The following is a 25582-nucleotide window of genomic DNA, read 5'->3' on the forward strand; positions in this document are numbered from 1 at the left end:
TGAACACAACACCCCAGGTGAGAAGTCAAGAACTGAACACAATGTTCCTGGTGAGAAGTCAAAAACTGAACACAATGCTCCAGGTGAGAGGTCAAAAACTGAACACAATGCTCCAGGTGAGAGGTCATGAATTGCACACATTATTCCAGATGAAAAGTGAGGAATTGGTACAAGGCTCCAGATGAGATCTTTGAAACTAAACGCAGCTGCAATTAGGAGGCCTCAAGAACGAGGCGAAATGACCCAGAATTAGGCCCCATTTTTCGAGCTGTGTCTATTTCATGTTTGGCACAATACTTCAGGTGCTGCAGTAACACCACAATCCTGTACTTTCCACTTTCAGTGCATCTGTGTGTGCCGCGACCTTTGGGTTCTTGTAAACTTTTTAGTAGACAATCCAGTCTCACATTCCCGATCCCCAATGATGTTTGGGTCCTCCCTTTACCCCTGCCCTACGTGAACCTCTCTGTTGCTTCGGATCTTGGTTACCGCCACTGTGGTCTTTGACTCTCATCGACAAGCCACCAGAGCTGGCATTCAACCGTGACAATCAGGCCATTGCAACAAGGACAGCATTCTTCTCAGCCAGTGGTTTAGCCAAACTTGAGGGGGCCCCATGCAAAGTACATGGAGGGCCCACCCTGCGGACTCACTCAGGAGCTCACAGGCCCCGGCACTGTGCCAAGGGCCCACCCTGGAGCTCTGCCCAATCACCCCCCCTCACCACGGGGCTGCGGGGGCCTTTGTTACTTCACTGCAAGTGGGTACACCTAGAACCGGACTGAGGAGTTTTAAAAGCAGCCCAACTCCCTTCTCCTCCCGCTACTTCTCTCTTTCCATCCACCCATTCTGCCCCCCTCCTTTGTTCCCAATCTCGCTTATCTCCGAGGCCACTTTCTTTCTGCCACCCCCTCGCCCCCTCTCTCCCCCCGCCTACTGCAATTAATCTCGGCGGAAGTGACAGAGGCACCGGGAGCGGTCCTGGCTTCAATTGGCCTCGTAGTGCTGCGACGCACCGGGGAAATGCCCGCTGGAATAAGAAGGCCTGTCCGGCCCCGGGTTCGGCACTACTCCTCTGCGCTATGAAAATGCCGAAAGAGAATTATTCCTGCGCAGCTTCGCTTTTAATCCAGTGCGCCATCGATTTCGCAGGCGGCGCCTCCAAAGACCATTACTCCTGCTGCTTGCTGGCTGACACTGGCCCCATTAGGCCCGCAGTAAGGATCCGGGGAGTGCACGGAGCGCTGGAGCCCGGGGGGAGATTGATCGGGCGCGCACTCGGTACTTACAGGCACCCCCAGTAAATCTGAATTGAAGAGATTGAATTCTGTCGGGGCCAGAATAGACCCGCGCGTGGCACAGCGAGGGCGAGGCCCTTTAGCATTGAACCTGTGCAGGGGGGTCCGACTGCGGCCTTCCACACACAGTACCGGTGTTATGTGGTTCCATACGTAGTACTGGAAGTACGTGCTCCTCCCAAACACAGTACTGGTGGTATGTGGTCCCTTCCATACATAGTACTGGAAGTACGTGCTCCTCCCACACAGAGTACCGGTGTTATGTGGTTCCATACATAGTACCGGAAGTACGTGCTCCTTCCACACACAGTACTGGTGGTATGTGGTCCCTTCCATACATAGTACTGGAAGTACGTGCTCCTTCCACACACAGTACTGGTGGTATGTGGTCCCTTCCATACATAGCACTGACAGAATGTGGTCCTACCATACACAGTACTGGAGGTATGCGGTCCTTCCACACAGTACTGGAGGTATGTGATTCTACCATACACAGTACTGGAGGTATGTGGTACATTCCATACACCGTCCTTCCACACACAGCGCTTGGTCCCCAGTCCATCCATGCCCCTGCTGGCGTCTGTGAGACCCTCTCCCCAGACCCCCATCAATCTTCGTTATCTCCCCTGTCAGCAGAGTGTGCGGTTTCCCAGCTCTGGGCTGTCAACAAGCGCCGCGGCCTGTGAGGGAATGGGGAAGGGGTGTGGGGAGCTCGCCTTCATCTCAGCAGGTGCGGCCTCCGCTTCCTCTCCGCCCCACCCGCCACTTCAAAAGCAGGGCTCGCAGCTGTGAGCGCTCCATCTTATCTCAGCACCCCGAGAGCAGCTCACTGGAGGGGCTGGGGCAGAGAGCGGGGCGGCGTGGGAGAGGGGTACACTAAGCCTGGGGCAGGAAGTGAGGTGCTCAGAGCCTGGGGAAGGGGCCTGGGGCAGGGAGTGGGGCAGGGGGTGAGGTACACAGAGCCTGGGGAAGGAGCCTGGACAGAGACTGGGGTCAGGGAGTGGGGTACACAGAGCCTGGGGAAGGAGCCTGGACAGAGACTGGGGCAGGGAGTGGGGTACACAGAGCCTAGGGAAGGGGCCTGGACAGAGACTGGGGCAGGGGGTGGGGTACACAGAGCCATGGGGAGAGGCCTAGATCAGAGACTGGGGCAGGGAGTGAGGTACACAGAGCCTGGGGAAGGAGCCTGGACAGAGACTGGGGCAGGGGGTGGGGTACACAGAGCCATGGGGAGAGGCCTAGATCAGAGACTGGGGCAGGGAGTGGGGTACACAGAGCCTAGGGAAGGGGCCTGGGGCAGGGAGTGGGGTACACAGAGCCTAGGGCAGAGACTGGTGTAGCTTGGGGGCAGGGAGTGGGGTACACAAAGCCTGGGGGGGGGGCTTAGAGCAGAGAGTGGGGTACACAGAGCCTATGGAAGGGGCCTGGGGCAGGGAGTGGGGTACACAGAGCGTAGGGCAGAGACTGGTGCAGCTTGGGGGCAGGGAGTGGGGTACACAGAGCCTGGGGAAGGGGCCTGGGGCAGGGAGTGTGGTACACAGAGCCTGGGGAAGGAGCCTGAACAGAGACTGCGGCATAGTGATGCACACTGTCGGGTACACGGAGCCTGTAGAAGAGAGTGGGGTGGTGTGAGACTACTGGGGCAGGGAGTGGGGTACACAGAACCTAGGGAAGGGGCCTGGGGCAGGGAGTGGGTGCACAGAGCCTAGGGGAGGCCTAGAGCAGAGACTGGGGCAGGGAGTGGGGTACACAGAGCCTGGGGAAGGGGCCTGGGCAGAGACTGGGGCAGGGAGTGGGGTACACAGAGCCTGGGGAAGGAGCCTGAACAGAGACTGCGGCCTAGTGATGCACACAGTGGGGTACACGGAGCCTGTAGAAGAGAGTGGGGTGGGGTGAGACTGCTGGGGCAGAGAGCGGGGTACATACAGAGTCCGTTGGAGGGGTCCTGTTTAAGAGACTGGGGTGATGACAGACTAAGACAGAGACTGGGTGTAATGAAGAACTTCGCTGGGGCAGAGAGATGGGACCGAGAGCTGGGTACGAGGCTGTCGGGGGACAGAGGCAGCGGCCAGACTAGCATCAGTTCGACGCTAGGCCAGAGAGGCTGAGGGGGGTGTGAATGGCACAGAATCTCCCCTCTCTCCTGTTCCATAGTACCCTGGGCCGGCTGCCCCCGCTCTGTCCAGTCCGACCACATACCCACAACGCGCCTCTGTCAAAGAAAACTTTTCCGCAGTTTAGGTTTTAGGGAACAATCGGTCTACTGTTTCACACAGACCTTCAAAAGACAACCTTGTTTTAAACTTGCAGGGAAAAAAAGATAAGAAAACAGTTTTAATCTGGCTGTTGACATTCATGATGGAGCGAAGGGCAAAGGTCACGGGGGGGCTCTCCAAGTGCATGATGAGGTTACCTGGGAACTGTCAGCAGGTGACCCGTGGAGTGTGAGGGTCAGAGCGGGTGTTCCCAGGACCCGCACATGTCTGTTCTCAGCCCCTGATCCCCCTCCCTCCCCCCACAGTGGCGACCCTGGCTGAGGGGATCACTTCACTTCGGTAAGGTGATACCCTCCTCTAGCAGCCGCTAAAAGACCAAATCTCCAAACACTGCAAGAACTCACCGGAGCCCTGCCTCACAGCCCTGCGAGCCCTATCCTAGGACTGTCTCCCTCCAGAACATGGAACCTCGGGGAGGGGGGGGGGAGACCCTGAGGCTTGGCTCTAGCTCAGCTCGAGGTTCTGTTGAATGCTCGAGCCGGGCTCGAGCCTGAGGCTTGGCTCTAGCTCAGCCCATAACCATCCAGTCTTCACGTGACTGCCGCCTGCCCCCAGAATGTGCTCTTACAGCCAGAGCTGAGACTCTGGAACAACCAGGTTCGAGTCTCGGCGTCGGCTCAACACCCTGTGACTCTGGGCAAATCACTTAGGTAACCCGCGGGGGCTGCCTTTCACGTCCACACACGGGTTGTCATTCATACTCTACGCTTTCAGTTAGTATACTGTGGGTATCCCACAGACCCTCGAGGTTCAGGGCACATAGTGGTCACCTGGCTCGTCCAGGATCGGGGTGGATTCGCTGGCAGGGCTATCTCTCAAGTTACAGCAGATTCTAAAGTTTCATGAAGCAGTATGCAGTACAGCGACGTCTACTTTACAGGCCTTAGCTGGTAGTGGCCAGGTGGCCAGGGTCACCTTTACACACCCAGAGCCATTACACAGCAGCGCTATCCCCGAGCAAGCCTTGCCGTGCCACAGCAGAGCTACCCGTCCTCTCCTGGTTTCCCTTAGACTGGCCTGGCCTAGGGTTCTGTGAAGGCCAAGTGCCCCCCGTACCCATCTCCAGAGAGCGCCCGCAGCTGAGCCCTTCCTCGTAATCACAGGCTCCGGGGTTAGTAAAACACAGGCCTCCCGCTCAGACCAATAGGCTGAATGCAACGGCAGAAGGGTTATTCTTGTGATCACACAGGCACTGAAACCTTGAGATAGCAGAGCTGTCGCTCATACAAGGGAATTGCTAAGGCAGCTGGCTGCTCCCCAGATCCCATACGGTGAGGAGGGCTTTGGAGGAGAACTAACCCCCAGGTGAATTGATTGATAGAAGAATTGCACACATTTTACTGAATGAAACTACTGCAGTTTATACTTGTAAAGTATGCAAATGGCTGAGTTGTCCTCACTCCCACAAGGTACTAGCCACTGAAACCCTTTCATGTGATATGCTGACAGTGACACATTTAGGGGCTGCCTTACAGGTCTCACAAGGGATCCTTCCATAGTTGCCCCTGGCGTCACTTGTGAAACTGCAGTGTCACTTTGTCGAAAGTCCCTGCCCATGGCCCCCATTCCTTGAGCACTTTGGGGGCTGAGCTACCATTGGTACAGCAGGTGTAGTGGCACCGGGGCCCACTGAAACCTGTATTCGCTCTGTTTTACTACCCCTAAAGCAGTCACCGGGGGCGTTTGTCTTGCTTGCTCCAGGGCCCGTGGCATCTTTGCTAGGGTACTGGCCCAGTGATAAGGGAGACCAGTAAACTGCTTTGAAGAGCAGGAGGAGAGGCCTAGAGGGTCCAAGGAGGGGATAGTCCAGGGAAGGAGCGTATGACTCGGAAGCTCGAGACAAGTGCCCAAAGGGCCGTCAGAGTCCAAGGAGGGTGGCAGGAGATGACAGTGCCCCAGGAGAGGGGCAGATTCCGAGGAGGAAGACGGGAGTCACCCGCCTACGTGGTTTAATGCCACGATGGGTTTCGTGACCTAGGTGTGTGTGTGGGGGGGGATCCTTGGATAGGCGTCGCAGCCCTAGTATGGGTGTCGTGTCCCAGGAGGGGGGCAGTCCTAGGATGGGTGTCGTGTCCCAGGAGGGGGAGAACAGTAGGGTGGGTGTCTCCGCAGGAGGGGAGAGTCCTAGTAGGAGTGTCGTGTACCTGGAGTGTGAGACCCCTAGGACGGGTGTCGGGCGCCATGAGGGGGAGGGGCACAGGATGGGTGGGTGTCGTGTCCCTGGAGGGGGACAGTCCCAGGATGGGTGTTGTGGCGCAGGAGGGGGACAGTCCCAGGATGGGTTTCGTGTCCCAGGAGGGGGACAGTCCCAGGATGGGCGTGGTGTCCCAGGAAGGGGACAGTCCCAGGATGGGTTTCGTGTCCCAGGAGGGGGACAGTCCTGGGATGGGTTTCGTGTCCCAGGAGGGGGACAGTCCCAGGATGGGTGTGGTGTCCCAGGAGGGGGACAGACCCAGGATGGGTGTGGTGTCCCAGGAGGGGGACAGACCCAGGATGGGTCCCAGGATGGGTGTCGTGTCCCTGGAGGGGGACAGTCCCAGGATGGTTGTTGTGTCCCATGAGGGGGCGTGTCCCAGGCTGGGTGGGTGTCTTGTCCCTGGAGGGAGACATTCCCAGGATGGGTGTCGTGTCCCTGGAGGGGGACAGTCCCAGGATGGGTTTCGTGTCCCAGGAGGGGGACAGTCGCAGGATGGGCGTGGTGTCCCAGGAAGGGGACAGTCCCAGGATGGATGTTGTGTCCCAAGAAGGGGACAGTCCCAGGATAGGTGTTGTGTCCTATGAGGGAGGGAGTCCCAGGATGGGTGGGTGTCGGGTCCCTGGATGGGGACAGTCCCAGGATAGGTGTTGTGTCCCATGAGGGGGAGAGTCCCAGGCTGGGTGGGTGTCTTGTCCCTGGAGGGGGACAGTCCCAGGATGGGTGTCGTGTCCCAGGAGGGGGACAGTCCCAGGATGGGTGTCGTGTCCCAGGAGGGGGACAGTCCTGGGATGGGTTTCGTGTCCCAGGAATGAGAGGCTCCTAGAACGGGCGCCGTGGACCGGAATGTGGCGGAGCCCTCGGACAGGGAGACGGGGCGCTGGGGGTCCGGTCCCAGTTTTCCTCGGATAACATTATCGCCTCTGCTGATAGGCCCGGGCTGGCGCCAGGACGCCGGGGTCGCCGATAGTAAGGTGTTTGCTTTCAATCCAGAAGGGAGGGGGGAGGGAAAGAAGGACATTGAAATAGTGCTAAGGATTCTAGGGCGCACGCGCACACGCAATGTGTTGTGGGTCTGCCCTCGGTTATCCGGCATCCTTTGCCCCATTCAGGATGACCTTGGCAAGACGAGGGGCCTTAACCCCCAGCCTAGGTAGTCGAAGATGCACCTTCCCTCCTCACCCTGCATTGGAAGCCCAGCAAGGATGGCAAGGTCGATGGGCATCGGGGTTCTGGACAGGAGGGTGAGGATGGTACTTAGTGGAAGGTCACACATGGCGTCACTGCCAGAAGGAAGCCATGGCTGATGTAGCTTCTCGGAGAGCGCCTCCTCGCCTTAGAGACACAGAGCCCCCGTGTCTTCCAGAGCCGCCCACCTCCCTGCTTTCACAAGCCCCAGCCCCTCAGCTAGAAGTGGGAGTCTATTAATTTAGCCGAGTTTAGCTGTTTTCTCTGCCCCCCTCCGCTTCTCTTATGTTCCCTCTGTTCTCCCTTCCTCTGCACCCCCCACCCTGACCCCCGACCCTCTTGAAAAGTTAATCCCCTGGCTCAGTTAGGAGTTTATTGGGTAAACTCCCCAACAACGGGGACAAAGGCCAGGCTTCATTGGATTGGAATTAGGGGGCTTTAGTGGGCTGATAAGGGGCAGAAACAGACAGTGAGCAGAGAGAAGAAAGGCAGCTCTTTCATGCTGCAACCCCCCCTCCAGTCCTGGGCTGAGAGCTGGAAGCAGAGGCACAGAGGGCTGACAAAGGGAGCTGTGCACATGAGTGAGCAGTGCCTGCTCAGCACTGGCACAGAGCCAGGCCTCGGGCACTCAGCACTGACACCAGGAGAGCTCGGTGGGACCAGGGGGCAGAGACTGGTAGAGACTGGGTCCTAGGGAAGGAGGGACTGGGGACATCCACAGAGGGCTGACAAAGGGAGCTGTGCACATGAGTGAGCAGTGCCTGCTCAGCACTGGCACAGAGCCAGGCCTCGGGCACTCAGCACTGACACCAGGAGAGCTCGGTGGGACCAGGGGGCAGAGACTGGTAGAGACTGGGTCCTAGGGAAGGAGGGACTGGGGACATCCACAGAGGGCTGACAAAGTGAGCTGTGCACATGAGTGAGCAGTGCCTGCTCAGTACTGGCACAGAGCCAGGCCTCGGGCACTCAGCACTGACACCAGGAGAGCTCGGTGGGACCAGGGGGCAGAGACTGGGTCCTAGGGAAGGAGGGACTGGGGACATCCACAGAGGGCTGACAAAGGGAGCTGTGCACATGAGTGAGCAGTGCCTGCTCAGCACTGGCACAGAGCCAGGCCTCGGGCACTCAGCACTCACACCAGGAGAGCTCTGTGGGACCAGAGGGCAGAGACTGGTAGAGACTGGGTCCTAGGCAAGCAGGGACTGGGGACAGCCGCAGAGGGCTGACAAAGGGAGCTGTGCACATGAGTGAGCAGTGCCTGCTCAGCACTGGCACAAAGCCAGGCCTCGGGCACTCAGCACTCACACCAGGAGAGCTCTGTGGGACCAGGGGGCACAGACTGGTAGAGACTGGGTCCTAGGCAAGCAGGGACTGGGGACAGGCATAGAGGGCTGACAAAGGGAGCTGTGCACACGAGTGAGCAGTGCCTTCTCAGCACTGGCACAGAGCCAGGCCTCGGGCACTCAGCACTGACACCAGGAGAGCTCTGTGGGACCAGGGGGCACAGACTGGGCACTGGGGAAGCAGGGGGTATGGACTGGGACCCGGAGTGTCGGGGGGTATATACAGAGACTGAGGTCGCAGGGATACAGGCGGGTGCAGCCGTAGGTGGTGGTGCCCGTGTGTAGCAGAGATGGTGCACAGCCAGAGGAGGGGGTGATGTGGGGGCGGGAGGGGGTGCCTCTGCCATGTCTCCCTGTCACCTTCGGCTGCCGGGGCCTCTGTGGGCGGGCCGCATTCTGCTCACAGACCATTTGTGATAAAGAGATTCCCGCGCGCTCGACTGGGCAGATCAGGCGTGAAACCGACTGGTAAAAAGCCACAAATGGACTCCTGGAGCCCGGCCATATGGTGCGGTTCTCAGCATTAACTCTTCCCACTTAACACATCACAGGGCCGCGGGCCTGTGTGCAAAGCGGCACCGGACCCCAGGAGGGTTAGTGACACACCAGAGAGAAGGAGCTCTGTGTGGCCAGAGACGAGCAGCAAAAAGCATTGTTTGTTTGGGTCAGTGCAGGGAAATCAGAGAGGTCGGGTTTAGGGACTGTGTATGGTAAACAGAGAGAGAGATCTGCTTGTGGGTCAGTGCTGATATAAGAGACTGATGTAAGAGAGATCTGCTTGTGGGTCAGTGTTGATATACGAGAGATCTGCTTGTGGGTCAGTGCTGATATAAGAGAGACAGATCTCTGAGGGTCAGTGCTGAAATAAGAGATTTGCTTGTGAGTCTATGCTGGTATGAGATCTGCTTGTGGGTCAGTGCTGATATAAGAGACTGATGTAAGAGAGATCTGCTTGTGGGTCAGTGCTGATATAAGAGACTGATGTAAGCGAGATCTGCTTGTGGGTCAGTGCTGATATAAGAGACTGATGTAAGAGAGATCTGCTTGTGGGTCAGTGCTGATATAAGAGACTGATATACGAGAGATCTGCTTGTGGGTCAGTGCTGATATAAGAGACTGATATACCAGAGATCTGCTTGTGGGTCAGTGCTGATATAAGAGACTGATATAAGAGAGATCTGCTTGTGGGTCAGTGTTGATATACGAGAGATCTGCTTGTGGGTCAGTGCTGATAGAAGACAGATCTGCTTGTGGGTCAGTGCTGATATAAGAGACTGATATAAGAGAGATCTGCTTGTGGGTGAGTGCTGATATAAGACATCTGCTTGTGAGTCTATGCTGGTATGAGATCTGCTTGTGAGTCAGTACTGAAATAAGAGGGAGAGATCTGCTTGTGGGTCAGTGCTGATGTAAGAGAGATCTGCTTGTGGGTCAGTGCTGATGTAAGAGAGACAGCTCTCTGAGCGGCAGTCCTGAAATAAGAGATCTGCTTGTGACTCAGAAGTGAGGCAGAGAGACATTGGCTTGTGGATCAGCGCTGGTAAAGAGAGAGCAAGGTTTTGTGGGTCAGTCAGTACTGGTGAAGAGAGAGGTCTGCTTGTAGGTCAGTACTGGCAATGAGACAGGTCTGCTTGTAGGTCAGTACTGGCAATGAGACAGGTCTGCTTGTAGGTCAGTACTGGTAAGGAGAGAGGTCTGCTTCCAGGTCAGTACTGGGAATGAGAGCGGTCTGCTTGTCTGTCAGTACTGGTAACGGCAGGTCTGCTTGTCTGTCAGTATTGGTAAAGAGAGGTCTGTTTGCAGGTCAGTGCTGGTAAAGAGAGCGAGAGGTCTCCCTGTGGACTGGTACTTGAACAGCAGAGAGATCTGCTTCCGAGTGAGCGCTGCAGTAGCAGGGTTGGTGCACCGTGTCAGTGCTCAGCTGTGTGCAGGAGGGACAGGTCTGCAGTAGCAGGGAGTGCTGAGGGCAGGTGTGTGCGGGGGCTCTGTGTTTTGGGGCCTCTCTGGGTGAGATGGCAGTCTTCAGTTTAAGGAGGGGTGCTGCAGGTTAGGGGAGAGCTGATTGTGTGTGTATGTGAGGGTGTGTTTGTTGGTCTAACTTTAAGACATACTGTGAAGAGGTCCAAAATCTTCCCTTTTTGGGGTGGGGCGAAGAGGTTGACACAAGTTTTGCCCTCCTGTGGGGTTCTTCACGGCCTACTTAGTAGGAGCAGCGGGTTGCTGGGGGGGGGGGGGGGGGGGGGGGCTGTCCTCACAAACACCACTTCCTCTGCCCTGAGCCTCCCCTGCCCCCTTGCACGCCCCAAGGCCCCTGAAAGCCGGGGGCGTAGTGAAAGCGCCCCCAGTGTGTAACAAGGAACACAAAGCCCGGGAGGGCAGAGAGAAAGGGATTAGCAGCGGAGAAGCAGCTTTTAAAAATCTGTTAAAGCCACATTGGCGGATGGAGAGTCGGCTTTAGAGAGGGGGGTGGAGGGATCAAAAGCCCCCGCCCGGGCCTGCTCCCAGGGAGAGAGAGGGGGGCATGCAGGTGAAGTAGGCCTCCTCCAGCCTCCTCCCCCCAAAAAAAGAGCTTATTAAATATCTTCTCAATGCTGCAGGCAGACCTAATCTTCGCAAATCCCATCCCTGTGTGTTTGTGTTGAGCGCATGGGGCGCGGCTAGCCCTCTAACCCCCGCGGATACCGAGGGAGCGGTGGTTTGTTTTTTCAATACACAAGCACAGTGTGGTGTTTTACAGGGCAACACACAGAAAGCGGGTCCACAACGCACGCAAACAGTATCGCGACAAAGGAGGTCCAGGCTCCGACGTGTACCTACGCCATGTGCTGCTGTCGCGATGCTGCAATACTCCAGAGGGGCGCTGCTGTCCCGCCCCTGTGCTGTCAGCGAGGGGACCAGAACCCTGAACTAACTTCTAAGTCTCTCTCTTTCCCTGTCTCGTCACACTTTCTCGATTTCTTTCCCAACTCTCTAGTTCTCTCTCTAACTTTCCCACTCTGTATTTCGGTGTCTAAGACTTTTTCCCGCTCTTTCTCCATCCTCTCTCTGTTCTCGTTCTTCTTTATCTCCTTATTCTACCTCACAGTTGTTTCTTTTTCCCATTTTTTCACCTCATTCATTTTCTCCGTTTATCTTTACACCCCACTCTCCCATCTTTTTTGCTCTCCCTTGTTCCACTTCCACAGTCCCGCTGTTTCTTTTACTGCACCGCCTCCCCAGTTTGTCTTTCCCCGGATCTCTCCTTTGAACATTCCTCCCCCTTTGTTTGCTGGCCTCATTGTGCCCCATCTCCCCGGCTGCCATCAGCAGCCTGCTCACGTCCTTTCGGGGTTACCCCCTCTGTCGTGACGGATAATTGGGCGAACACAAAGCCTGCAATGAAGAGGCGGGCACTTCATAAAGCGCCCATTCATGGCGGACCCCCTTGTCTCCCGTCCCCCGGGGAGGGGCCGCCGCATTCAATTGCAATTAGAAAACTATTTATTTGGGATTCTGTAGAATGAAAAGAGCCCGCTCCGTCTCCTCGGGCCGTGCTCCCCTCTACCCCAGCCCTGCCACAAGCGTATGGTCAACCTTTCACCGCTGACAGCTTTTCTCACCGTCTGTTAGAGAGGCCTTGGCAATGGCACCCGGCTTACACCGGGGCTGGTGGGGGGAGTGCCGCCTACACTAGGACTGGTACTGCGGCCTACACCGGGGCTGGGGGTGCGGCCTACACTAGGACTGGTACTGCGGCCTACACCGGGGCTGGGGGTGCGGCCTACACTAGGACTAGTACTGCGGCCTACACTAGGACTGGTACTGCGGCCTTCACCGGGGCTGGGGGTGCGGCCTACACTAGGACTGGTACTGCGGCCTACACCGGGGCTGGGGGTGAGGCCTACACTAGGACTGGTACTGCAGCCTACACTAGGACTGGTACTGCGACCTACACCGGGGCTGTGGGTGGGGAGTACGGCCTACACTAGGACTGGTACTGCAGCCTACACCGGGGCTGGGGGTGCGGCCTACACTAGGACTGGTACTGCGGCCTACACTAGGACTGGTACTGCGGCCTACACCGGGGCTGGGGATGCGGCCTACACTAGGACTGGTACTGCGGCCTACACTAGGACTGGTACTGCGGCCTTCACCGGGGCTGGGGGTGCGGCCTACCGGGGCTGGGGGTGCGGCCTACACTAGGACTGGTACTGCGGCCTACACTAGGACTGGTACTGCGGCCTACACCGGGGCTGGGGGTGCGGCCTACACTAGGACTAGTACTGCGGCCTACACTAGGACTGGTACTGCGGCCTTCACCGGGGCTGGGGGTGCGGCCTACACTAGGACTGGTACTGCGGCCTACACTAGGACTGGTACTGCGGCCTACACCGGGGCTGGGGGTGCGGCCTACACTAGGACTAGTACTGCGGCCTACACTAGGACTGGTACTGCGGCCTTCACCGGGGCTGGGGGTGCGGCCTACACTAGGACTGGTACTGCGGCCTACACCGGGGCTGGGGGTGAGGCCTACACTAGGACTGGTACTGCAGCCTACACTAGGACTGGTACTGCGACCTACACCGGGGCTGTGGGAGGGGAGTACGGCCTACACTAGGACTGGTACTGCAGCCTACACCGGGGCTGGGGGTGCGGCCTACACTAGGACTGGTACTGCGGCCTACACTAGGACTGGTACTGCGGCCTACACCGGGGCTGGGGATGCGGCCTACACTAGGACTGGTACTGCGGCCTACACTAGGACTGGTACTGCGGCCTTCACCGGGGCTGGGGGTGCGGCCTACCGGGGCTGGGGGTGCGGCCTACACTAGGACTGGTACTGCGGCCTACACTAGGACTGGTACTGCGGCCTACACCGGGGCTGGGGGTGCGGCCTACACTAGGACTGGTACTGCGGCCTACACTAGGACTGGTACTGCGGCCTTCACCGGGGCTGGGGGTGCGGCCTACACTAGGACTGGTACTGCGGCCTTCACCGGGGCTGGGGGTGCGGCCTACACTAGGACTGGTACTGCGGCCTACACTAGTACTGGTACTGCGGCCTTCACCGGGGCTGGGGGTGCGGCCTACACTAGGACTGGTACTGCGGCCTACACTAGGACTAGTACTGCGGCCTTCACCGGGGCTGGGGGTGCGGCCTACCGGGGCTGGGGGTGCGGCCTACACTAGGACTGGTACTGCGGCCTTCACCGGGGCTGGGGGTGCGGCCTACACTAGGACTGGTACTGCGGCCTACACCGGGGCTGGGGGTGCGGCCTACACTAGGACTGGTACTGCGGCCTACACTAGGACTGGTACTGTGGCCTACACCGGGGCTAGGGGTGCGGCCTACACTAGGACTGGTACTGCGGCCTACACTAGAACTGGTACTGCGGCCTTCACCGGGGCTGGGGGTGCGGCCTACACTAGGACTGGTACTGCGGCCTTCACCGGGGCTGGGGGTGCGGCCTACACTAGGACTGGTACTGCGGCCTACACCGGGGCTGGGGGTGAGGCCTACACTAGGACTGGTACTGCAGCCTACACTAGGACTGGTACTGCGACCTACACCGGGGCTGTGGGTGGGGAGTACGGCCTACACTAGGACTGGTACTGCAGCCTACACCGGGGCTGGGGGTACGGCCTACACTAGGACTAGTACTGCGGCCTACACTAGGACTGGTACTGCGGCCTACACCGGGGCTGGGGGTGCGGCCTACACTAGGACTGGTACTGCGGCCTTCACCGGGGCTGGGGGTGCGGCCTACACTAGGACTGGTACTGCGGCCTACACCGGGGCTGGGGGTGAGGCCTACACTAGGACTGGTACTGCAGCCTACACTAGGACTGGTACTGCGACCTACACCGGGGCTGTGGGTGGGGAGTACGGCCTACACTAGGACTGGTACTGCAGCCTACACCGGGGCTGGGGGTACGGCCTACACTAGGACTAGTACTGCGGCCTACACTAGGACTGGTACTGCGGCCTACACCGGGGCTGGGGGTGCGGCCTACACTAGGACTAGTACTGCGGCCTACACTAGGACTGGTACTGCGGCCTACACAGGGGCTGGGGGTGCGGCCTATACTAGGACTGGTACTGCGGCCTACACTAGGACTGGTACTGCGGCCTACACTAGGACTGGTACTGCGGCCTACACTAGGACTAGTACTGCGGCCTTCACCGGGGCTGGGGGTGCGGCCTACCGGGGCTGGGGGTGCGGCCTACACTAGGACTGGTACTGCGGCCTACACTAGGACTGGTACTGCGGCCTTCACCGGGGCTGGGGGTGCGGCCTACACTAGGACTGGTACTGCGGCCTACACTAGGACTGGTACTGCGGCCTTCACCGGGGCTGGGGGTGCGGCCTACACTAGGACTAGTACTGCGGCCTACACTAGGACTGGTACTGCGGCCTTCACCGGGGCTGGGGGTGCGGCCTACACTAGGACTGGTACTGCGGCCTTCACTGGGGCTGGGGGTGCGGCTTACACTAGGACTGGTACTGCGGCCTACACCGGGGCTGGGGGTGAGGCCTACACTAGGACTGGTACTGCAGCCTACACTAGGACTGGTACTGCGACCTACACCGGGGCTGTGGGTGGGGAGTATGGCCTACACTAGGACTGGTACTGCGGCCTACACCGGGGCTGGGGGTACGGCCTACACTAGGACTGGTACTGCAGCCTACACAGGAGCTGGGGCTGCGCCCTACTCTAGTGGGGCTGGGGGTGCCGCCTACACTAGGACTGGTCCTGCCGCCTACACCGGGGCTGGGGGTACGGCCTACACTAGGACTGGTACTGCCGCCTAGACTAGGACTGGTACTGCCGCCTAGACTAGGACTGGTATTGCAGCCTACACAGGAGCTGGGGCTGCGCCCTACTCTAATGGGGCTGGGGGTGCCGCCTAGACTAGGACTGGTACTGCCGCCTAGACTAGGACTGGTACTGCAGCCTGCCCTGGCCGTGCGTGTCCTACACCTGGACTGATGGTGTGGCCTACAATAGTGTGTAGTCTACACTGGGGCTGGTAGTTGTGGTTTACATGGGAACTGGGAGTGCAGTCTACATTGGCGAGTAGTGGGAAGACCACTGGGACTGGGAGTGTGACCTACTGTGTCGGGTAGCCAAGGGTACCCAAGGGTACCCAACAGGAAGTGGGTCTTATACCAGGATTGGTAGTGTAGTCTAGACCCAAACTGGTAGGCGGCCCTAACCGAGACAGGTAGAGATGTCAGGTGAATGGTGCGTAGGAGAGATTCACAAGGGATGTCAGATGAATAGCATGCAGGAGAGCTCCACAGGGGATGTTTGGTTAATTGTGCGCAGGAGAGCTCCTAAAGGGATGTCCTGCTAGGCAGATGTATTGGCGCAGGGAGCTCCATGAGGATGTCAGATGAATGGTCCCCCGGATAGCTCCACAAAAGATGTCCTAGTGGAGTTGTGGGCTCTTCAAGGCATGTCCACAGTATTTTAACATGCACCTTACTCTCCTTCCCCATCAGGTCAAACAGCTCACTTCTCCCAGCAGCCAATGGATCAGGTCATCATCTCTGGCCAGTCAGCAACCTTGGCGTGCGTGGTGGTCGGGTACCGAGGCATGGTGCAGTGGACCAAGGATGGTCTGGCACTGGGCGGAGAACGAGACCTGCCAGGTAAGAGATCACCATGTTGTGAGATTCATAGACAGAGGAGGCAGGCGAGTGAAGTGTTGTTGAATAGGTGTTGAGAGAGAGTAGTGTGCCAGGTGAGATACACAAACACATTTTTGAACACTAGATAGAGGAGATAGAAGTTCAAAGTTGGCTCAGTGGGAGTTAACAGAAAGGGAAATGTGGCAGAGGCGATGCCAAAAACTCTATGCCTCAAAATTTAGGATTTGGAGCTGCAAAGAAGGTCATCAAGGGGTTTGACCTACAAAGAGGGTGATTTGGGAGCTGGCAGAATAAATGACCATTCTAGGCACAAGACCCTCACCATATATACCCAACAGACAAAGGGGATGAACGTCTAAACATGTAGAATGATTGCTGTCAAACAAGGGTGATGTGGCAGGCATATGTGACATTTGGAGATAATGTAGCTAGTTGTGGCTGAAAATGAGAGGGAGCTCTGATACTGCAAGTGGCACACCTGGTACAGACTGGCACACAGTTGCAACTGGATGGCGCTTCTGCAATCTAACCATTATGTTCTGTTTCCTTAGGCTGGTCTCGATATTCCATCGTTGGTGACGCTGCTTCAGGCGAACACAATTTACGCATTGATAACGCAGAGCTTGCTGATGACTCAGCGTATGAGTGCCAGGCGACACAGGCAGCACTGAGATCCCACCGCGCAAAGCTGACCGTGCTCAGTAAGTGGTATTTCTTCACTATCCCATCAGGGCAATGCATGGCACTAAGGATGCACCACAAGGGTACCAGCCATCGGAGGCACATCCCGCTCTAAGGTGGATTGGGCCACCAGAGTCCTTCAAGTTCTGAAAGACCCTTGCTAGCTACATGGCTACACAGTGGGCACCTGAAGGGACACTGGGCACTCCGGGCTTACTGAGGGCATTATTAAATACTAGGGCATTGGCCGTAGAATAGAGCAGCAAAGAAGGCATGCCAGGTGGGATGTTCACGCTTCTGCGGTGCTATAACACTGAGCAGGCAGAGCTGGAGGAACCCTTCACTTCACCTACAGCACTGAGAGCACTCAAGCACTACACCCACATTATAGGCATCGCCTATGGTGCTGAGATGGGTATAGGATCCTATGGGGCTAGTGAAAACCTATACTTCTGGAGGGCTCTACCTTTGAGCAGTCACTGCTGGAGGAAGTTCACACTGCTCAGATCTATTGACCTTAGGCGTCCTCTGAATGTGGTGGGTGGGCCCTATCATGAGTGTCACGCCTAGAGAACTGTGTAGTACATGCCTGACACTATTCCGCATTTTTAGTTCCCCCAGAGGACCCTGAGATCGAAGAAGGCCCTCTTCTGAAGCTGAAAGCTAACATTCCCTATAACTTGACATGTCGGGCTCTGGGCGCCAAACCTGCGGCGGACATTACCTGGTACCGTGATGGGGAGCTGCAGGACAACGCTGTATACTCCAAGGTAAGTCTCGAACTGCCCCTCACAGGTGGGCATGGGGCCTGTGTGCACAAGTCTCTCTGTCCCTATCTCTTGCTTGCTGTCTGCCTGTCTATTTTTACTGACTGAGACCATCTTTCATAGGACTTACCTAACCCCCTCTTACCCCTCTGTCGAGTAAGAAGCCTCCGCCATGAGAGTGACACTCCCCACTAACCCTGCTCCTTCTTGCCCTACAGTCTCTGATGGACGACGGTCGGCGGGAGAGTTCAGTCAGCATGCTGCTCATCACCCCGACTCATAGGGACATGGGGCGCACCTACTCCTGCCATGTCTCCAACCCAGCTGCTCCGACCGGCAAGCGGATCTCTGCAACCCTGAACGTCCAATGTGAGTGCTCTGTCAATTTTCAGGCCACAGCAATTTGGAGCCACTCAAATAAGAGACGCAAGGCTTAGAAACATGTATCTTAATTCCTCATTTATATCTTGCACCTGCAATGGCACTCCTTGTGAAAGAGTGACCTTGTGGTTGGTTGATTCTTTTGCTAGCACATCAAATTTCCTTTGTTTTATACACCATTTTATTATGGGACTTGCACTCTTTGTGGGATCATCATGCACAAAGAGTACAGCTCCCAGAACGCCTTTGTTTATAACAAGAAGGCCAGGGCTCCAAATGTGATATCTCTGCAACATGAAGCCAGTTGGTCTCCTCAACTAGTGGGAGAAGGAGCATTGCAGTAGTGGCAGGTGGACACGTGGGTGTGTGGTGCAGTCAGCAAGAGTCTGGTACCCATGGTTGCTTCTCCACAGGGACCTAAGCTACATGCTAAAATGTGTTGTTCCTGTAAGAACAGGAACTGACGTAACAGTTTGGGCTACACTGTTTCTTTTTGGTATTGCCAAAACCTATTTACATATGGTGGATTCCTATCTGTAATGGCACAGGCAAGCTAACCACAATGGAATCACAGCCACGCAGATGAGTCCCCAATGATTAAAATAGACTCAAACACTTCCATTCAATCCTTTTTTTGTATTTCTCTTTGAGGTGCCGTCATTGCACAGGGCTGCCCAGAGGTAGATCTCATCTTTCAATGTTGGCAAAGGGGCCTAAGATGTTCTTCGCTGATAAGGACAACCAAGGCAGACAAGCTTGTTCAAAATGGGCGTGGCCAACTCTTTAGGATAGTTGTTCCAGGAAGTTGGTGCTAAACAGGCCTTAATACGATGGAATAGAATGATTTACACTGGTAGCAATTTCCAGTGGGGTAATATTGATTCAAGATTTTCCACCTAACACTTTTTTACAGTTATGGGGATTTTGGCGAGGAACATGGGTTTGCAAACACATTGTAAAAATATGTTTGGGATAATTTCTGTAGTTTTAAGGTCCAGAGGGTTAGGTGGGAGACTTTTGAGGAGCACCTGAGATTTCAGGAATGGGCTGACCCAGAGTTTTCTCTTGCAGACCCTCCCACCGTGACCCTGTCAGCGGCTCCGCAGACGGTTCTAGAAGGGGCCAAGGTTTCCTTTCTCTGCACGGCGACGTCGAACCCTGAAGTGATGGGCTACAGGTAAGCACTATGCCGATGGTGTGAGGGAAAAGGGGTTCTATATTGCCTACAGACTCGTATCCCATTCACAATGGTGTTTGTCTCCAGATTTTGGTCATCCAGGATAATTACAGCTTATGCGACATTGTTGAATTTGAGTCCTTTTTGTCTCTTTCTTTTGTCTGACCTCGAGCGGGCTTTTATTTTGCTGCCTCATCCATTAAAAAAGAAAAAAATACATACCTAAAGGGTCCGTCCTCTTCATCCATTGGTCTGTCCAATTACAATTCTTATTTTGGTTCTGTACCATAGCACCCAGCCTGGGGCAGAGGGTCGGCCCTCTTCAGCCATTGGGTCTCTTGCACTGTTAGTGACTGCATTTCCTCTGATTACATGTGCACATCTGCCTAAAGATAAGTGCACGTCAGCGCAAGAGCTGTTGGGCAACGTTCTTCTCTTTTTTAGGGTTATGTTTTCAGGTTACAGTATTTATAAAGCTCTAGTACAAATTCAAAATTATGTCATTTTTTGATTGATGTAGGCACACTATTTACACTGGGGCAGTCATTAAAAAATCCCTCACCTCTTTTCCCTTCTTTTTGTCTTTCACTTGACTGCAGGTGGGCGAAGGGAGGAGTTCTTATCCCTGAAGCTGATGGAGACAGCTATGAAGTGATAGTCGATCACACATTCTTCACGGAGCCCATCTCGTGCGAGGTGTCCAATGCCGTGGGAAGCACAAACGTCAGCACCCTGGTGGACGTGCACTGTGAGTACCACTGCACCATTCCCCATCCACACACCCTGCACGAAACGTCAAGCCATGCAGCTCGACCCTCTGTCGTCTGCTGCTCCTAACCCTAGAGCCAACGCTGTTCCAATTTAGGAAAGAGTTAGAGATGCACCTCAATAAAGAACACTACATCACAATGCAGTAACACTCCACTTCTGCGTCCAGAATCCAGCTACCTCTATTACCACTTGTTGATGCTCTGCTTGCCTTGTGTAGCCTTTAGCAGACAGCACATTGAGACATGCCTTTACTGCATGTTTATGTATCCAGTTTTTTAGTCCCCATTCCCTCCTTAGGATGCCACTTTTAGTGACTTTTGGGTGATGCCATTTTCACTCCGGCCATGTTATAGTGGGTGCTTTTATTGACTGTGACAAGAACCCACCTATAAAAGAACAAATTTAGACATTCAGGTTATGTGTAATCATATCACAACGAAGTGAAGGGGTCAACAATGCAAATGTAAAACAAAGTGTGCAATATCTGATCAAGGTGCACCAGAGAAACATAGTCAACTTTTTACAGATGAAGTGTCCTGGAATGTGTTGTGTCCTGATGATGGTGAGCGCTACTAGTGCAGTGAGCGGCAGCCTCCCAATGCAAGATAGATAGATAGGTAGACAGACAGATAGGTAAATAGATAGATAGACAGATAGATAGACAGGCAGATAGATAGATAGATAGATAGATAGATAGATAGACAGGTAGATAGATAGATAGATAGATAGATAGATAGATAGATAGATAGATAGATAGATAGATAGATAGATAGATAGATAGATAGATTGATTCATGGTGTAGGGAGTGGAAATAGCCTGTTCCGAGAGAGATAGTTCCATCCTTTCCTTTCATGCAGTGGACTTTACAGTGGCTTGTGTATTGTGTTGCCTTCAGCTAGTCTTGGCTTTTTTACCAACATCACTTTGAATGCTGCAGCTTTTGGTTTATTCTTTCCTTTATAAATATGGTCCTGAATGGCCCAGCATGTAAAGTGTAGATATGTAAAAAAAAAGAAAACAAGACATTGGTGGAAGTGTTCATCAATGATGTAGCACCACTTGACCCCTCCGGCTTAATCCATAGTAAGGAAGCCTCCTTTTATGAGACCTTCTAGAAGCATATCGCCTTTTCCCCTTTACAGGCTTTCCATCTACTCTGCATTGCTTCAGCCTAAAGTTTTATTTATCTATAAATATTTTTCTCTTTTATTTTCCTTTAGTTGGCCCTCGCCTGATCGTAGATCCCAAACCCCTGACAGTTGACATCGGTGCTAATGCTGTTTTCACCTGCAACTGGGCTGGAAACCCACCACTAACACTGGCCTGGACCAAGAAAGGCTCCAACGTGGTAAGCTTACCATTGTGCGTGGCAAGTGTAGGCCCAGGTGACTCTATCTGCATCACCTGTAACTGAACTCCACTGCTGGTGTCTGTGTATACATGCCAGAATTTAGAAGCGCTCAAGAGGGAGCGCTTGCTTGAGAAAGAGGGAAATTCCACGCATTTACTCATGTGCTTTAGGAAAAGGGATATTTTGGATTCAGTTTTTTAAAAGAAAGTAAGATAACACAACATGTGTGTAAAAACAAATGTTTCCCTCTTAAATATGAAGGTTTGGCATGCATGTGCGCCTGTAACTCTGCGATTAATTCACAATGCCATCCGCCTTAATTCTACAGACTTGATTGGGTCTCAGTGTGAACTGCAATGCACCATGGTGTTGGTTTGTAGCCCACTCTGACATCCATGTCACAATCTACGGCATTATTAACTTTCTCTATTGAGCAGGGTCTGTGATTAATTTCTCGTTCCTGGCGAAGAGATCGCTCATTTTAATGTGCTGCACATATGTTGGTTGGGTTCCCTTGTATGAGATCTGTCTCCTCTGCATTGCAGGTCCTGAGCAATGGGAACACATTGCAGCTGAAAGGCGTGACGCAGGAGGATGCCGGAGCCTATGTCTGCAAGGCCATTGTGCCTCGGATCGGGGTGGCAGAAAAGGAGGTGCCACTGGTAGTGAATGGTGAGACATCTTATTCGTTTGAGGCTATTGCAGGCTTAGGGTAACACTTACAGTGGTTGGAAACAGAAGGTGTTGTACGATACATGGGATTCTGTAATGCCTGTATTATCACCAGTCTCTAATTTCTTTAGAATCTGCGACTTGTGACGCACTCAGTTGCCGATTGTAAAGAAAAGGCATCAGCACTCGACTATTGTAATTATTTCAGTGGAGTTCTGACATTAGAGTGCCCTCTGCCAGAGCCAGCAGTCGCGGTGAAAGGCAGGTCAGGTCATGGAGCATACTTGAAGCAGCTGTTTAAAGCAAGGAAAATGGAATATTGCTTTTCTCTCTCCTGCTCTATTTTTTAGCTTACAATGACAAGCAGAGAGAACTTGTTCATTTTTTGCACTCCTTAGATAGAGAATAGCTAGAATCTTTCTGCATATTATGGCCCTCATTATAACCCTGGCGGTCGGTGACCGCCAGGGCTATAGTGGTGGTAGTACTGCCAACAGACTGGCGGTACTTCCAGCATTATCACGATCGTGGCACTTCAGCCACGGTAATACCGCCAGGACCGGCGGTATACCACCATGGCGGTCCTGGCGGTCGTAATCCGCCAGGGCAGCGCTGCCCTGGGGATTTCGACTCCCCTTACCGCCAGCCTGTCCATGGCGGTAGACACCGCCACGGGAAGGATGGCAGTAAGGGGACTCGGGGTGCCCCTGGGGGCCCCTGCACTGCCCATGCACTTCGGATGGGTAGTGCAGGGGCCCCCAGGCATACCCCATCGCGCATTTCACTGCACGAATTTCAGGCAGTGAAATGCGTGACGGGTGCTACTGCACCCGCTGCACATCAGCATTGCCGCCAGCTCTATTACGAGCCGGCTGCAATGTTGATGTGACTTTTCCGCTGGGCCAGCGGACGGTAACACTGTTACCGTCCGCTGGCCCAGCGGAAAAGTCAAAATAGGGAGCCAGATATACCGTCAGCGGTATACTGCCGCCTGCAGCCTCGGCGGTCTTTACAAAAGACCGCCGAGGTTGTAATTAGGCCCTATATGAGATAAAGTACCCACTGGTGTACATGATAAGGATACTACAAGTCACCTCTTAGTTCCCTACCTTTAAAAAGGAATTCACCCTTTGCCTCATCCCTCTATATGGTTCTGGAACTCCTCTGTGACTTGCGATATCCTTATAATGTACAGCAGGGGGTACTTTATCCCTTATATTATATATATCTTGATATAGGCTACACCTCACATGATCCCAATTTTACTAACACATGCAACTTTAAACTGGGTGGCTTTATGGAGGAGTTTCCACATGGAAGATGCTTAGAATTTATCTTGCTATCATCGATGTCATGTAGGTCGCCCTCTGTGAAGGATTTTCTCGTTGATGATTTGTTGTTGTGGCTTGATGTGAGATGGCTTGTTGTTACGGCTGATTGTTATGTTATGTACATTTATGGGATGAGATGGAACATGATGGGGTGTTGCAATATGGCAGACTTAAATCTGCTCTAAAGATCTGTGTGAGGTGAGGCAGAAAGGAAGGAAGAGGAGAGATGGTAGGAGTTGACAGAGGGGGAACATGAGGGAGCACTACTGTGACTGAAGGGGGATGCAAATGTTTGGAAAGTCATCCCCCATACCACCGGAAGTTGCTGCAATACCTTACTAATCACAGACTGGGTGCTATGGAAAAGGCCTTTACAGTAACAACACTGGATTAAGAGGACTATAGGTAGCAAGCTCTGGGTATCTGGCCAGGGCAGGAGGAAGGTAGTGAGCATTACAGAGAGGGTGGCACTAACAGAAGACAAGATTGAGAAGGAGGTGGCAAGCAAGATAGACTCAAGACTTAGAGGAAAGGGCAGGAGCAAGCGTGTGTCTGTGTTTGTGTGTGTGTGCGTGTAAGTGCGTGTGTGGGCTTTTTACCTGAAACCTGCTGTGGTTGTAGTTATGGCTTGTTTTTACTTTCTGTTGTCTTCTTGTGGTTTGTGACAATGGCATTTGCCTTTTTGTGCCCTTTTATTGTGCTTTCGTTTTGGTTACAACTTGTTATTCGCCTTGTCCTAGTCTGCGGATGCCATCCCTGTCTAAGTGTAGATGTTACCTCTAAGGCTGGGCGGTTCTGGAGGTGTGTCTGGGGACTCTGACAGTGAGGAGTACTATGCAGGTTGACGTCTCTTGCTCACCTTGCACTCTTCTCCCACAGGTCCCCCTATCGTCAGTGCGGACTCCGTGCACCAGGCTGCAGTGGGATCCAGAGCGCGCATGGAGTGTCTTGTGGCTAGCACCCCAGCCCCCGACCGAATTGTAAGTGACAGTCATCTTCTTCTCTTCAGGGACACCTACCTCTCCTCTACCTACCTCTTTAGTGCTTCACCCGCGCTACACCTACCCCTTACTTACACTCATCCCCTCAGAATCCCTCGACTCTCCTCACAGCTTATCTCCTATCACTCACATTCTCCGTCTTCCGACTCTTCTTCCGTGCTCTTCCTCAATCAAAATCTCTCCTTACTCATGCTGCTTCCTCACTTGTGCTCTCTCCTCACTTATACTCTCTCCCCCATCAGGCTCTCCTCAATCACAATCTTTCCTCGCTCACCCTCACTCGTTTTCTCCACACTCCTGCTTCTCCACTGATGCTTTTCCCTCATACTCTCTCGCTCACACTTTTCCACCACTGATAGTTTCTCCTCACTCGTATTTTCTTCTCACACGCGCTCATGCTCTCTTGTTCACACTGCTCCTCCACTGATGCTTTCCTCTCACTTGTGCTTTCTGCTCACATGCGCTCATCTTGTCTCGCTCTCACTGCTCCTCCACTGATGCCTTCTCCTCACTTGTGGGTTCTGCTCACACACGCTCATCTTCTCTCGCTCACACTGCTCCTCCACTGATGCCTTCTCCTCTCTCGTGTTTTCTCCTCACACGTATCATGCTGTCTCACTCACACTGCTCCTCCACTGACGCCTTCTCCTCACTTGTGTTTTCTCTTTCCTAGGCCTGGGCATGGGGTGACAACTCTCTGGATAGCGGCTCTCAGGATCGCTTTGCAGTCAGCAGGGAGGTGTCCGAAGGAGGTGTCCGCTCCTCTTTGGTGATAGAGGAGACCCACGAAGAAGACTTCCACATATCTTACAACTGCACTGCCTGGAACCAGTTTGGGTCCCACTCGGCCATCGTCACACTCAAGAAGCAAGGTGAGTGCTCGCTCAAGTTCACTCAGTGAAATGCATGTTATGCCCTGTTCTCATCTCTCTGTCATCTACCTCTTTCCTTAAGATTCTCCATTCGCTTTTCTAATGTATTTCCATTCTTCTCAGTAGTGTCTCCCACTTCAATTATTTGTCTCCTGCATCTTCGTCCTGCTTCTTCCAGTTCTCTAATTATCTCTCAATTATTGTTCATGCTATAAGAACCTAACTTGCTCCATAGGCTTCACATTTCATATTTATGTTTAACAACTCTTCAGTCTCTCCCATACTTCACAGTTTGTATGAATGTTTCACCCCTCCTTAGGTGGTATCTATCAGCTTCTATCAATGGGTCATCACTCCTCAGTCTCTCCCATACCTCACAGTTTGTTTGAATGTTTCACCCTTCTGTGGCTGTATGTCAGCTTTTGTTAATGTTTCATCACTTCTCAGTCTCTGCAACACCTCACAGTTTGTATGATTGTTTCACCCCTCTGACTGCATCTGTTAGCTCCTATCAATGGGTCACTACTCCACAGTCTTTCCCATGCCTCACAGTTGATGTTAATGTTTCACCCCTCTTTTAGCTGTATACGGTCGCTTCCATTAATGTCTCACCAATCCGTCCCATACCTCACAATTTGTATT

The 25582-nt window shown here is 54.1% G+C and overlaps 1 protein-coding gene across 1 annotated transcript in view; it reads left to right on the plus strand.

The window, feature by feature from the left end:
- Positions 1–25582, plus strand: part of KIRREL2 (kirre like nephrin family adhesion molecule 2) — a 39731-nt gene that overhangs the window by 7955 nt on the left and 6194 nt on the right. Inside the window, exons 2-11 of the mRNA XM_069201120.1 lie at positions 15787–15936; positions 16488–16637; positions 17230–17387; positions 17603–17753; positions 18837–18942; positions 19542–19690; positions 20934–21061; positions 21610–21736; positions 23947–24047; positions 24742–24940. Of these exons, the coding sequence (XP_069057221.1) occupies positions 15787–15936; positions 16488–16637; positions 17230–17387; positions 17603–17753; positions 18837–18942; positions 19542–19690; positions 20934–21061; positions 21610–21736; positions 23947–24047; positions 24742–24940 (1419 nt within the window). The remainder of the gene's footprint in view (positions 1–15786; positions 15937–16487; positions 16638–17229; positions 17388–17602; positions 17754–18836; positions 18943–19541; positions 19691–20933; positions 21062–21609; positions 21737–23946; positions 24048–24741; positions 24941–25582) is intronic.

Source organism: Pleurodeles waltl, chromosome 7 (genome assembly GCF_031143425.1).
Source record: "Pleurodeles waltl isolate 20211129_DDA chromosome 7, aPleWal1.hap1.20221129, whole genome shotgun sequence".
NCBI classification, from domain to species: domain Eukaryota; kingdom Metazoa; phylum Chordata; class Amphibia; order Caudata; family Salamandridae; genus Pleurodeles; species Pleurodeles waltl.